The sequence below is a fragment of the Lactuca virosa genome, chromosome 5, assembly GCF_052849685.1.
Source record: "Lactuca virosa cultivar CGN04683 chromosome 5, Lactuca_virosa_CGN04683_v6, whole genome shotgun sequence".
In the NCBI taxonomy this organism is placed as follows: domain Eukaryota; kingdom Viridiplantae; phylum Streptophyta; class Magnoliopsida; order Asterales; family Asteraceae; genus Lactuca; species Lactuca virosa.
The window spans coordinates 108,117,939-108,132,069 of record NC_136430.1 but is presented as its reverse complement, the minus strand read 5'-3'; the positions used below and the strand labels follow the sequence as shown (position 1 = coordinate 108,132,069).

The window sequence follows — 14,131 nt, the reverse complement described above, 5'->3', positions numbered from 1 at the left end:
AATAGTTAAGCTGAGTGAAGCTTCGATAGTAACATATTCAAACACTTACTAAAACAACAACCCCAGAGGCTAAACTAAGCCTTAACGGTGGAGATAACTAATGGGAAAACCGAATCAACCTACGATATTTATATAGGGTACACCTTAACACTAAACAACCATTCATTTCAAATAAAATTTAATGCCAGTAAATATTAGGAGTTTTGGTGTGATAATCGGCATGGTTGGGTTAAGCCCCCACCGTGCTAATACTATGTGTCGCAAGAAGGTCGTTTGCCTTTACCATCGCTAGACCTTTTATAACAGGGCCAATCATCATGCCTAACGAAAGTTTCATCGCAATATTCCTTAGGATACCCTTTAGAACAACTTCCATTGTGCATACATGGAGTTAAAGTGTTAAGCTGGCCACATGGACCATGCATCATGTGACTACGAACAGCTTCAAAAGCAACTGGGTCATTTTCCTGAGAAGGCAACTCTGCCGATACAAATTGATCAATCTTTTGGGCTGTGGTTATTTTATCTGGCGGATGAAGAAACACAATACAAGGACAATGTGGCAACCCACATTTTTGGAACTCAATTGTGTAAATAACTTCATACACATATAATTAAAATTATACATCAAAATAACATACATTAAAATTAAAGACGAAAACAAATATATTAAGAAAACATACCGGCTTTTGTACGACCAAAATGATGTTTTTCCTTATGTCATTCATCAGCTCATCAATCTTAATCTTGAACATACGCGCAACAATGTCAGGTCGATCGGTACTTGGTTGACCAGGTACCATTTGTTGAATATGACGTTCAATTTCAGGCCATTTAGGGTTGCATGTCATCGTAACAAATAGATCCGGAGTTCCAGCCCAACGGCATATGGCCATTGCATCCTGATATTGTTGTATCTTATGCCTCGGTCCACCATTGAGTGATGATGGTAGTATAACTCGACGACCCACATATGAAGCACTTGTTTCGCCTCTACATAAACTATCAGTCAAACCATGATACAGCTCGGAACGAATAGTACTTTGGTGTCTCTTATACCAATCTAAATCATGTTCAAGCACTGCAGCATAAGCATCAACTATGAATGTATGAAACAAACGACCGGCTTTATGTAGAGTTTTACCTTCATGTAACCGAAAATGCAAACGAAAACAATAATATTCCCTCAAGGTAACATTCTTTCTTTTGTGTGATGTAGAATTACTCGATAAAGGGATATTTAAATGGAACCCATCTTCTCCATATGGGAAAAGTAACGGATACTGCAACGCCATAAAAGATGGATGCAGTTCACTTATCCTTCGCACAGTACCATCACCACGATCCTTAATAAGTACATCACGAGAGTGTATAGGACTACCATCACCTGGAATCAATGCAGCTACTTCAGATACAGTTGGTAGATTATACTGTCTCCCGTCTTTGGTTCAGTTACCAATTAATCGAATCTTAACCGACTGTGTTGATGACTCATGGAACCTATCTTTAGCCATACGAAATAATTGAACCAATGAGTTATTCTCATCTAGCATAGACAGGAGTTCTTGAACCAAGAGTCGAAGCATAGTTACATCTAATCTTGTAGGAACACAATTGCGTAACGCATAAAATCGATTGTCGATTTCATTTTCAGTATCATAAATGTACAACTGCGCAAATCTAGGACGTCCATCCTCGTGTGTAGGTAACAAAGTACCGATTCTATGGTGATTATGACCATTCAAATGAAATGTATACGAACCTCTACCATCATTACCACTCGTATGTATCTTTCCTCCGGTTGACGTGAATGCAAACATACGATTTAAAAGCATAATATGTTTTCTAAAAACTTTTGAACGTCGATCACTGTTGTAATCCAGTAAGTTCCACAACAATTGAGGAGGTTGCATAAGCAAAGGCAATTTAATCTTCCCTTCACTACAACATATGGAGAATTTTGGAATGGATGGCGAATACGTTTTAATGGTCCGCTCCTCATACCATAATATAGCTTTACAGTGTATACATGTGCGAGTTGCATCGCCACAATCCCAATACGACAACATACGACCTAAAGAACATGAATTTAAAGGAATTAAATATAAGGAAATGACATGCTATTACAAAGTTGGAAAAGTGATTAATATATATTCAAGGATTACGTTGAGATTGTATAATTTGTGATGCATTAGAAGACGAACTTCTTGCGTTATCCACAGTTGGTATGGACGAATGTACAACAGAGTTATTTGTTGTAATCCGATCATTCGAGTTAGCTGTTATAGTCGAATGTAATGAATTCCCACCAATATCAAAAGTTGTATGTGAAGAAATTATCCTATGAGGTGCTGGCCGATCGGAAGTGCGCATCTCTTCGTTGTTGAGAGGAGAGGCTAAGAAATATATATATATATATATATATATATATATATATATATATATATATATATATATATATATATATATAATATAAATGATACATATCCTTGATCAATGTAAGTAAGAGGCACAACAACAAAGAAATGAGACACACCAGAAGAGGTCTACCACGATGATGACATGTGGAGCTAATATTGTCAATGCTAAAAGTTGGAGGTCGTCCTCTTACCCGAGGACGACCTCCCCGACTTGGTCTCCTGACTGCTGGGGCTTCAAAGGTATTAGAAGGTAAAACAGTAGAACTTCTACCATTATGCAGACTATAAGTTCGTACCACCGAATGTACAACTGAGTTATTAGTTGTACTTGGAGCATTCAAGTTACTCATTATAGTCGAATGAACTGGATTCCCGTCAATACCAATAGTTGTACTTGAAGAAATTATCATATGAGGTGATGGCCGATTGGAAGCGCGCGTCACGTAGATGTTGACAGTACAGGCTAATATAAAATTATATAATTTAAATGATACATATGGTTACTCAATGTAAGTAACTTACTTACAAAAATAAGTATACAAAACTGATGAGAATGCCATGCTAGGTACCGAATTTGAAGTAATAATATTGTCATTGACATGTATACTTCCATGTTTTTAATAACGATGAGCATTGTCACCAACAAAGTAAGGAGACACAACAAAAGATGGTCTCCCACGACGACACCTTGGGGAAGTAATATCGTCAATGCTACAATCTGGAGGTCGTCCTCTTACCCTAGGACGACCTCCACGTCGTCGTCTTGTGACTTGTTCGTCTTCAATAGTATCAGAAGGTAAAGCGGTAGAAACATCGGTTGTTAACGGAAAATCAATGTCACTTGAATGAACAGATGTATTATCAAGACTATCCATTACAATATATCTGTTTCAATAACATATTATATATCATTAGATCCATAAAGAAAGCGTTTTATACACTACTTAAAAGACAAATAACATATTGTTATGCTTTAACGTAAACAATTATCAAGTAAAATCTATTCTTTGCATAATTGACTTTCTTTATTGTTTTTATGTTATAACATACATATGAAATTTGATTGTTATTTTTACAAAATGTTAACTATTTCAAATATAACCGAATAGCAATTTTTTTGGTTTCTCTATATCATTATAAGACAAACATAAGTTAAACAAATTTGAAAATAAAACATTACTGTAGACATATAAAGGTTTAAAAAAATCTAATAAAAATAAACTAATAGCTAATCAAAGTAAAATTCTACTTTACTAATATACTAAATCTAAAACTTGTGTGTTTCAGACATATCTGGTTTAAATGCAAGCTGCGTAAATTTTGTTGATACCAAAAGACACTGGAAAAAAACAGTAATATATATTACAGATAAAACACTCTCATTTAATATTTTGAAACACAATATATTGTATAATAATAAGGAAAATATGATTCATAACATACTTGACGGTAAGCGAACCAACTTGACCCGAGACGCAAAAAATGATATATTTTCTTGATATTGCACGATACGTTGGAATAATAAGCGAAGCACTTGTGTCATATAGATTCATTTGAATTCTATGTCCCCTACAAATAATTTATAGTTTTTAATAAAACATTTGATTTTTCTATCATTTTACTTACAAAATACTTATGAATAAATTTAATAAAAATATTTATATTACAATTCATCTTCCAAAAGTATTATAAACTCATCTTTGAATTTAATCTGTTTGCCCGAGACAATTTTTCCAACAAAATCTACATAAAATGAAAACATAAAGTAATAACATATTTATATATATTTAATATATGTAATTGTTAATATGATCACAAAATAAGTATGGTTTTATATTTACCGATTATAAGTTTTCGAACAGCACTGTCATGCACAACTATTTTAATAGGAAACACTAATGGATATAAAGGAAATACATTGTCAACATCCACCTCTATTGGAGTGAGTTGTGTCTTCTCATTGATAATAATCTTTAAATCACCATAAATGAAACAGTAATTTTCATATCTCGGGTATTCATGGAAGTGAAATTTTTTTACTTGAAATGACGATAACAAAAAAACACATCCCATCAAATGATCACCATATAAATGAAATAATTTTTCTAGGACAAAATCTGTCATTTTTTTTCTCTAAAAATATAAATTTATTAAAACTTTATGAAAAATATAATATCAATATGAAATATATATCTCGACATTTTTATCAATGAATATAACCAGTTTTCTTTTTCTCTCAATGTCGTGCCAGACAAAATGAACTCGAACAAATGCTATCTTATACGAAACTCCAGTATATTGGAATCGAAAAGATTGAAAAACTTAAACATTGACATACCCATCCATCCTCTATAAACATTGGTAAGTTAAATTAAATAAAGTTTATGAAACGATAATCTAATATGACAAATATAAAAATACGATGCCATTACATAATAAGATGTTATTTATGTATACATTTATAATTACAATTGTAAAAATAATTTTATAATAAATTTAGATTTCCTTTATTACGTTTAAAATGTATTAGCTGATATGATTAACAGCTTTCTTATTAATTTGGCAAACCCCAATGCAATACTTGTTAAATTTCATATTAGTATGATACTAAATTTTAAAAAAAAAACTAAACCATAAAATCTATTAAACATGTTAATACTATTGACTAAGAAACAAAAGTTAAGATGATCTATTGTTTCAGAGAACTACATACTGAAAGAGAATTTGTTTGTGTTCACAGATATCATAAAGCAATAGATAACCTGTATAGCAAAACATCTTACATCAAAATAAATTATAACATAAATACATCTACAATTTTACTCAAGAACAAACAAAATGTTGCAAAATAATACAATTTTGTTTTCTGTATCACATTTTATTTACCGACAAACCAAAAAAAGCAACAAACATACTAAATAAAGTTGAAAACGCAATACAATATGTAAATGGGTAAACGATCCAACTTATCCAATTTCACCAAAATCATATAATTTTTGTGGTATATCACACTTAACAACATATAAACAAACATTAAAAAAGAGAAAGTAATACATATTATGAAGTTGAAACCTTGTATCACCCTTAGATGTGTTCCAAATTCAGAAAACCCGAGTAATTGAAGCACAATGAAGAAACGTATGGAGAGTTGGAGACACAGAAGGTTTCGATGTTATAAAATGGACACAGTTCATCAAATTCATTTAAATAGTATGAATGATTGTGCAAAGCAAAATCGGGTGTAATGGGTTATATAAGAAACGGTTATACCCACTAACCCTCAACTTTAATAACATGGTTCCTACACTCCAATAACCTTGACAGTGATAATTCCATTAGTGCATTCAACCATTTTTTTTTTTGATTGATTTAACTAACCTTTAATTCAACAAATAATAGATAAAAAACAGCAAGAAAAAACCAACACGTATCATTTCAGTTTTACTCATTAAATATCTTACATTTCAAACCTTTCTACCTGCTTAATCGAATTACAAAGTTAATTTTTGGTTAAATAACTTTTTTTATTATCTGTGTTTTTTCAACAAAACTTCAAAACTACATATAAGGTAAAACACTAAAAATGCAATTAGGGATAAAACTGTCCCCAAAAAATTAGGCAGGAGGAGTAAAATGCTACAGAATGTAACAGAATGAAATATTTCCAAATGGAATTGGTCATAAACAACAAAATCATCTATAATTTCCCTACAAAAAAAAACATACAACTCATTAAATATAGACATAATATATAATCAAAACAACATCACATACAGACATAATATATAACATTACATAAAATAAAAGAGTTTCATACTAATTACAAAAAAAAAGAGTATCATGTTTACTCTGTATTAAACACAAAAAGGAGCACAACATAGTTCACCTACACTATGTTTTTCCATGCTATGACATTCTCTTTGGCCATGTCCATAGCATCCTCCATTTTTTCTCTTGGAATGGTCATGTTTAGCATATGTTTGATGTATGCTATTCCATCATCAACTGTTGCCATTGGATGTTCTGTTACAAACATGTGAATAAGCTTCTCAGCACGTTTGGATGGTGAGTTCATCAAAAAGTGTGGGAAATTGATTGGAACAAAGACAGTCCTGTATTCAACATACAGATGTTCAATCTCTCTGAATTTGTGTGCCCTAACTATCGTCTTGAAGGGTCCCAAACATTCATCATTTAGAATTGGAATCATTGACAACCCATTGTTTTCTTCGGTTGGCATATGATACCAGTTCCCCAAAGTTGTATACCCAAGGCTTTTAGAAAAACGACCAAGCATCTCCATGTTTATCAAATCGATGTTGACATGAGAAATAAAGTGAACCTTTGTCTGTTGATACGCCTTACCTAGGTAGTCTGTAAAAAACCAGCATGAACAACGTGAATGGTGAATCTCTTCTCGTTTGCCTTCCTGTATTCTACAACCGGTGTGATTCTTGGTGGTTCGGTGCTTACACTCCATAGTTGGAAGTTCGGACGTGCCCACGGATCAGCATTCATCTTCGGTTCAATTGATCGTGGTAGTTTTTTTCAAAGAGTAAGAGCAAGAAATCGAAGTTATCGTAACGTAATGAATATGTGAGAATAACGAAATTGACATAAGGGAAGGGTTTAAAAGGATCATCATTCGGAGGTGAAGGGATGTCGACTGAGGCCATCACTTCTCCGATTAATTGCAGGCTACAGGGGAGTTGGATTTTGAACGACGGCTACGATAATGATTACCCATTTTGTATTATACATTCATATAGTATTTACATAAATATCTATAATATTAATTAAATGTAATATCCATAGTAGCTTTGTTTTTTTTATCATACAAAAAAATAAATGTATATATAAATTTATAATAAATATATAAAATGAATTTTTTTAATTCATATGGGTTAGGGTTGACCCTCATTAGGTCATGTACAAATTTGAAAGCAAAATTAATGATTGGGAAATTAGGTAAAGTATACTAACTCATAAATTAGAATGAAATTTATGGTATATTAAACATATAAATGAAACAATAATTTGCAAAGTAAAATACCTAAGTAATAATAAATTTAACTTTAAAGTAGCTTGTTACTTCTTGCATGTAAAACAAACATTAACATTAAAGACAAAATTTTTTTACTTCATAAATGCAGTCCCCAAGTTGTCAATAAGAACATACATAAATATAGGTTGTGTTGTGACTACAATTAAACCGCAATTGAAAGATATATATTCAAACAAAATTAGTCATTACAACCTAAAAATGGAAATAATTGGTTTCCCTTCTTCAACGCATATATAAACAAATAATTTCAGATCATATAACATAAAACAACATAATTTGATGATTGAAATTATAAATTACAATAAAAACAAAGTATAAAATGAAAACCAAATATTTAAAATATAAAACCCAACAAATAAACAACGGTTAATCAATTCAATGTCAAATAAATACAATCAAATAAATCTTCTTGGCATAGTTATCGTCTCAAAATCCGAACAAAATGAAAACACTTCATGACAACGATGAACCGGAACAACACACTCAATTCTTTTTCCTGTAAAAAAAGAAAGTTCATTGTTTCGATAATCCCACCATTCATGTGCATCTGCATTGATGCTAATAACATCAACTTCAACCCACTGATTACGAATGAGAACCCAAATACCCACATACGATCTCCATTCAGACAAAAAAATCCCAACTTTCCCTCAAATTTTATTAGCCTCGATGTATACGACATGTAATTTATATGTGTAGAAGGTGAGAAAATGATTACATATTCTTCAGAATATGCATCAAACTGCAAAATTTGATAGTTTGACAATAAGATGTAAACTACACCTTTACTTATGATTGCTTCGTCCGATACCGGATGAACAGAATATGGTAACCGAATATTACCAAGGTCCCTCCATTCCCATGTAGTGGACTGAAATAATTCTTGTCGGAAGTTTTCATAGTCACGATCGTTTGTCACGTCACTACAACGAAAGAAACATAAAAGTTATACAAACAAATAAAAAAATACTTAAATAATAATTGTAAAAAAGACTTACTCTGACTCTGCATATGATAAACAAATTATCTTGAAATGCAACGGGTTCGAACGCATAACCACCATAGCAAACTTGACCGCAATGTACTTATATATCGGAAATGGTAATGTTCTGCAATCTAATGTCGTCGGTTTACAAATAAACAAAAACTTTTCCGGATATTCATCCGGACAATCACATTCACCAAGAATGAGTTCGTTCAATGAAGTTGCTAAGATTGTACACGAATTTGGTATACAACCAATGTCAAAGTTAATCGAACCACAAGACGAAACAAACTTACGTTCTATCGATCCCCAAACTTTCTTTTGTTGAACAATAACTCCATGAAGCACATTATTTTTCCCCTTGAAAAGATCAAGAACATGGCTGTTGTACATTAGTTTTTCAAGATGTTTACTTGTACAACGTATGATATGAAATGTCTTTAATGATGTTCTTGAAAGAATTTCAATAAACACGTCAGTGTCCAATAATGCATGTTGTAAAACAATTAAAATAATCATATAATGAACAAACATAAACTAAAAATAAATATTTAAATTGCATATAACATATGAATGATTAAAAAGGTAGATGAAAGTATAAAAATAACCATTATAAATACAATGGTGGTATATAGAAAGTAGAATGACCATTATGCCCACACCCCTCCCATTTCACCCCCACACCATTTATATATTTATTTAATAATTACCAATGTCGAGAACTTAACAGTAAGGTTGACATAAACATAATTGAAAAAGATACATTCGTATGGAGTTGTGTTTGACGATTGATTTCATAACCTTCAGCATCATCCATTGTTGATTGTATCAAAGAAAGTTGTTATATTGTTTCAGATAATTACACACCAAAAAAGAGTTTCTTTGTCTTGACAGATATGAGAAAGAAAAAGATAACCTGTATAGCAAACAACTTACATCAAAATAAAATAAAACATAAATTCAACTACAATTTTACGCAAAAACAAACAAAATTTGGCAAAATAAACCGTTTTTGTTTTATGTAAGACGTTTTCCTTACAAACAAAACAACAAAATCAACAAACACAACAAAACAACTTGAAAACACAATACAATATTTCAATTGTTAAACGGATTACTAATCCAATTTCACAAAACTCATACTTTTTGTCGCATAAATAACTTAAAAACATATAAACAAACATTAAAAAAAGATAAGTAATAGCTAATTTGAAGTTAATACCTTGTATCACCCTTTTATGTATTCCAATTTCAGATTGGCCGACTAACTGAAGCAGAATGAAGGAAGTTATGGACACAGAGAATGTTTCGATATACTACAATGCACATAATTCATTTGATCACAAGTTATAGAATAAACGTGCAGAGCAAATCCGATGTAACAGGTTAAAGAAGAAACGGTTACATACACTACCCCTCAACTTTACTCCCAAGTTTTCGTAAACTCCAATCATGTAAACAGTGCAAATTCCATTATTGCCCTCTATTTTTTATATTCATATAAATAACATTTAAATAAACAAATAATAGATAAAAAAACAAAAGAAAAAAGCAAAAACGCATAATTTAAATTTCGCTCATAAAATTTCTTATATTTTTAATACTCTGAAACTACTTAACCGAATTTAGTAGGTATAATTTAGGTTAAAATGCTTGAAAAAACCAAAGAGAAGTTACATATGGGTTAGGGGTAAAACGGTCCAAAATCAGAAAAGATGCAGGAGGGGTAAAATCGTCCAAAATCATTAAAACGAATAACGAATATGTTACAATAACAAAAAAAACATACTTTTTTATTGTGAATAAGAATTAGAATGTAAAGTATGATGCTATAATTTACAGTATAATGGTTAATTAAGAAAAGATAACATAATTACTTTTTATATTATTTGTGTTTTTCACAACAAAAACTCAAAACTACCTGTAACATAAAACACTCATAATGGAAGCAGGGGTAAAACGGTTAATAATCATTAACAATACATGAGGGGTAAAATGGTCCAATATCATTAAAACCGATTAGAAATCTGTTAATGAAAATTCATTTCTATTTGAATAATATTGCTATGATTGGTAGATTTTCAAAGTCAAAATATTTAATATAAAGAATGAAAGTGGGATGCTATGATAAACAAATCAATTAAAGAACATTGTTATTTCTTACATATAACCATTATGTAAGGAGGGTGTGTCTCTCACATTTAAGCATGCAATAGAAACTTAATAAATAAGATCTGGATTTCCTTAAATTGCAGGAGAGGAATATAGCTTTAGCCAAAGAACTTGTTGCATTAAAGTTGTAAGTGGAAGACACAAACCTCAGTTTTCAGTTTTTTTTTTTTTTTCAGATTTAAGTTTTTTCTAGATATATAAAACAATTGTACATCTCCGACAAATGTATTGTAAATAAAGTTAAAAGATATAACTATTTAAGCAACGTACTTTCAAATATAACATCATTTTTTTAAAAAAATAATGCTATTTTTCTTATTCATATTTTATTTGACAACCCATAATCATTTCAATACAAATGGGGGAGGGGTAAAACAGTCCAAATTCAGAAAAGATGGGGGATGGGTAAAATCGTCCAAAATACTTACAACGAATAACGAATACGTTACAATAACAAAAAAAACGTACCTTTTAATTGTAAATAAGAATTAAAATGTAAAGTATGATGATATAATTTAAAGTATAATGCTTAATTAAGAAAATATAACATAATTACTTTTATATTATTTGTGGTTTTTACAACAAAAACTCAAAACTACCTATAACATAAAACACTGATAAAGCAAGCAAGGGTAAAACGGTTAAAAATCATTAACAATGCAGGAGGGGTAAAATGGTCCAATATCATTAAACCCATTTAGCAATCTTACAATAACAAAAAACATATATATATATATATATATATATATATATATATATATATATATATATATATATATATATATATATATATATAAAGGGTAAAATGGTCCAAAACCATAAATGATGCATGAGGGGTAAACAGTACTAAACGAAATAAAATATGATGAAGATATTTGATAAGGATATTCGGTTACTTTAATTGAAAGCAATAAAAGTGAAATAACATTAAAAACAATTTACTACAACTGAAAAACTTAGTAACATTAACCCAAAAAAAACAACTAACCACTAAATGCAGCAAATCCAAAGAACAATTCTCAAAAAAAAAAAAGTTCACAAACTTAATCTAAATCACTCATCAACATCTGATTCATCAAAAAGTTTCATGACTCGATTTCTTGATTGAATGGAAACTTTCACTTTCTTTTTCAATGGTATGAATGGTAGATCTACACCCAATTCTTCATCTTCACATAGATCTACAACTTCTTCCCACTTCCAACATAACAAAGACAACTTCTTTTTTTCTTTTTTTGACAGCTTCTCCTCTTCTTTGGCAATTAAAGATAACTGAAATAGAAAAACAAACTTACATGCATATATATCTAAAAACATAAATTATAAAATCTTTACCTCTTCCGAAATTACCCTCTCCAACTGGGATTTGTAGGGACTGAAGTGAACACTAAAGTCGATTATTTCAACACTATCAGAGTCAGAGTGACATTTCGATTTTGATACATCTGAATGTGGATTGACTTTTCCATCAAAATCTCCAAATTTCTACAAAACAATTACAAAGAACACAATTTCTAATACATATTAAATCCAAATTTGAGAAATAAATGAAGATTTTGATACACCTGAATGTAGATTGACTTTTCAATCAAATTCTCCAAATTTCTACAAAACAATCACAAATAACACAATTGATAATACATATGAAATCCAAATGTGAGAAATAAATGAAATTTAAGTTCAATGAAATTGAATATACAATGAATAACAAATAAAATCAATCTATTACAAACACAATAAGTTTACCTTGTGTGAAGAAATAATAGACAAATTGCAATCAATAAAGTACAAACCATAGAAATCGATTGAATAAGTAAATTTTTACCTTAGGTGAGCAGATGTCAGACGAATTGGAATCATTAGGATCAAATGTTGATTGTGATACATCTGATAGTGGATCGACTTTTCCACAAACATATTCAAAGTTCTACATAATAATTAAACATAACACAATTGTTATTACATAAGCAATCGAAATATGAAACATAGTTGAACCTTCACTTAAAATAGACATCCACCTTGAAAATACAATTAAGTAACAATCAAAGGATATGATTACAGAGTAAAAAAAGCTTACCTTATCTGGGCAAACAACCAACGAATTGCAAAACATAAATGTATGGAATCAATTACTTTTACCAATTTAAACAAACAATTCCAATGAAATACAAACAACAGAAATCAATTAAACAATTGAATGTTTACCTCAACTGAAGGTATGTTAGAGGAATTGGAATCATTAGGATCAACTGTCGATTTCGATACATCTTTCGGTGGATTCACTTTTCCAGCAACAACTTCAATGTTCTACATAAAAAGTATATGTAACAAAATTATTAATACATATGAAATCGAAACTTGAAATATTAATGGACATTACTTTCGATTACGTCGAAATTGATTATACAATGGACTAAATATCAAATGAATTGAGATAATAAGCTAACCTTACGTGAAGAAAGATTATACGAATTGGAAAAAACATGACATCAAACGAATAAATTAGTTTACCAATTGAAACGAAAAAATGCAATGACATACAAACAATGGAAATCGAATAAACAAATGAATTTTTACCTTAATTGAAGGTATCTCAGATGAATCGGAAGATATTGGAGCAACAGAAGCAACTATTTATTCCAACAATTGTCAATCGACAACTCTCATTGAAGCAATTACCTTGAAATTCAACTCTTTATATAGGCAAGACGGTTAATGAAAGCCACCTGATTCTAGCAACCATGGAATCGTGTGGTGCAGTTATCGATTAAAACCAATTTCCCGTTAACGGCAAAAGTCGGATGCGTGCTACACCAAAATGCAGTTTCCAAATCAACTGCTTCTTACAGCCAATTGTCTACAACGTGGGTACAGACGGAATCATGCAGAGAAGAACCAGGAAGATGAACTGCAAGAAACTGCCAAAATCGAGTTTATGCGGACGAAATTGAAAGAACGTGGAGTTTTAAGGGCTGAGATTTTGAGGACGACGGTTAGACTCACCGTCGTCAATAGTATTAATAATTGAGTAAAATTCTAAATAAAAATAAAACTAAAAACTTGTGAGTTTTGTAGATAATAAGAAGAAAACAAAAAGAAAAAACATCATAAATGGTTTCCCTAAATCCGAAGTTTAATCCTCATGGTTTAAAAACCTCATAGATGGTCAATGTGTTTTCAAAACTTTTGATGTTTGATCCTTTTTGCTAACTCTATTAGTTTTCCACCGTTAAATGAAGGGTATTTTCGTTATTTAACTATCCAGGGACCTTTTATGAGGTTTTCTTTTCTTTTATTATTTTTTTTAATTAAATTTAACATCCAAGGTCTCTCTCTCTCTCTCTCTCTCTCTCTCTCTTTCTCTCATACACACACCATAGCCATACCCCCACCCTATCCTACTCTTTGTCTGCCATTACCACCACCACCGTCCACCATCACCACTGCCATCATTAGACCAAAATCGCCACCCTTATTTCTCTATTCCAG

At 30.8% G+C, this 14,131-nt stretch overlaps 1 protein-coding gene across 1 annotated transcript; it reads right to left on the bottom strand.

The window, feature by feature from the left end:
• Positions 1 to 251: 251 nt before the first annotated feature.
• On the bottom strand, positions 252 to 2,373 carry LOC145111598 (uncharacterized). Its single transcript, XM_079047863.1, has 4 exons — positions 2,166 to 2,373; positions 1,457 to 2,074; positions 684 to 1,387; positions 252 to 581 (listed from the first exon to the last, which is right to left on the bottom strand). The coding sequence occupies exons 1-4, from the start codon at positions 2,371 to 2,373 to the stop codon at positions 252 to 254; spliced, it is 1,860 nt and encodes a 619-aa protein (XP_078903989.1).
• Positions 2,374 to 14,131: the final 11,758 nt, after the last annotated feature.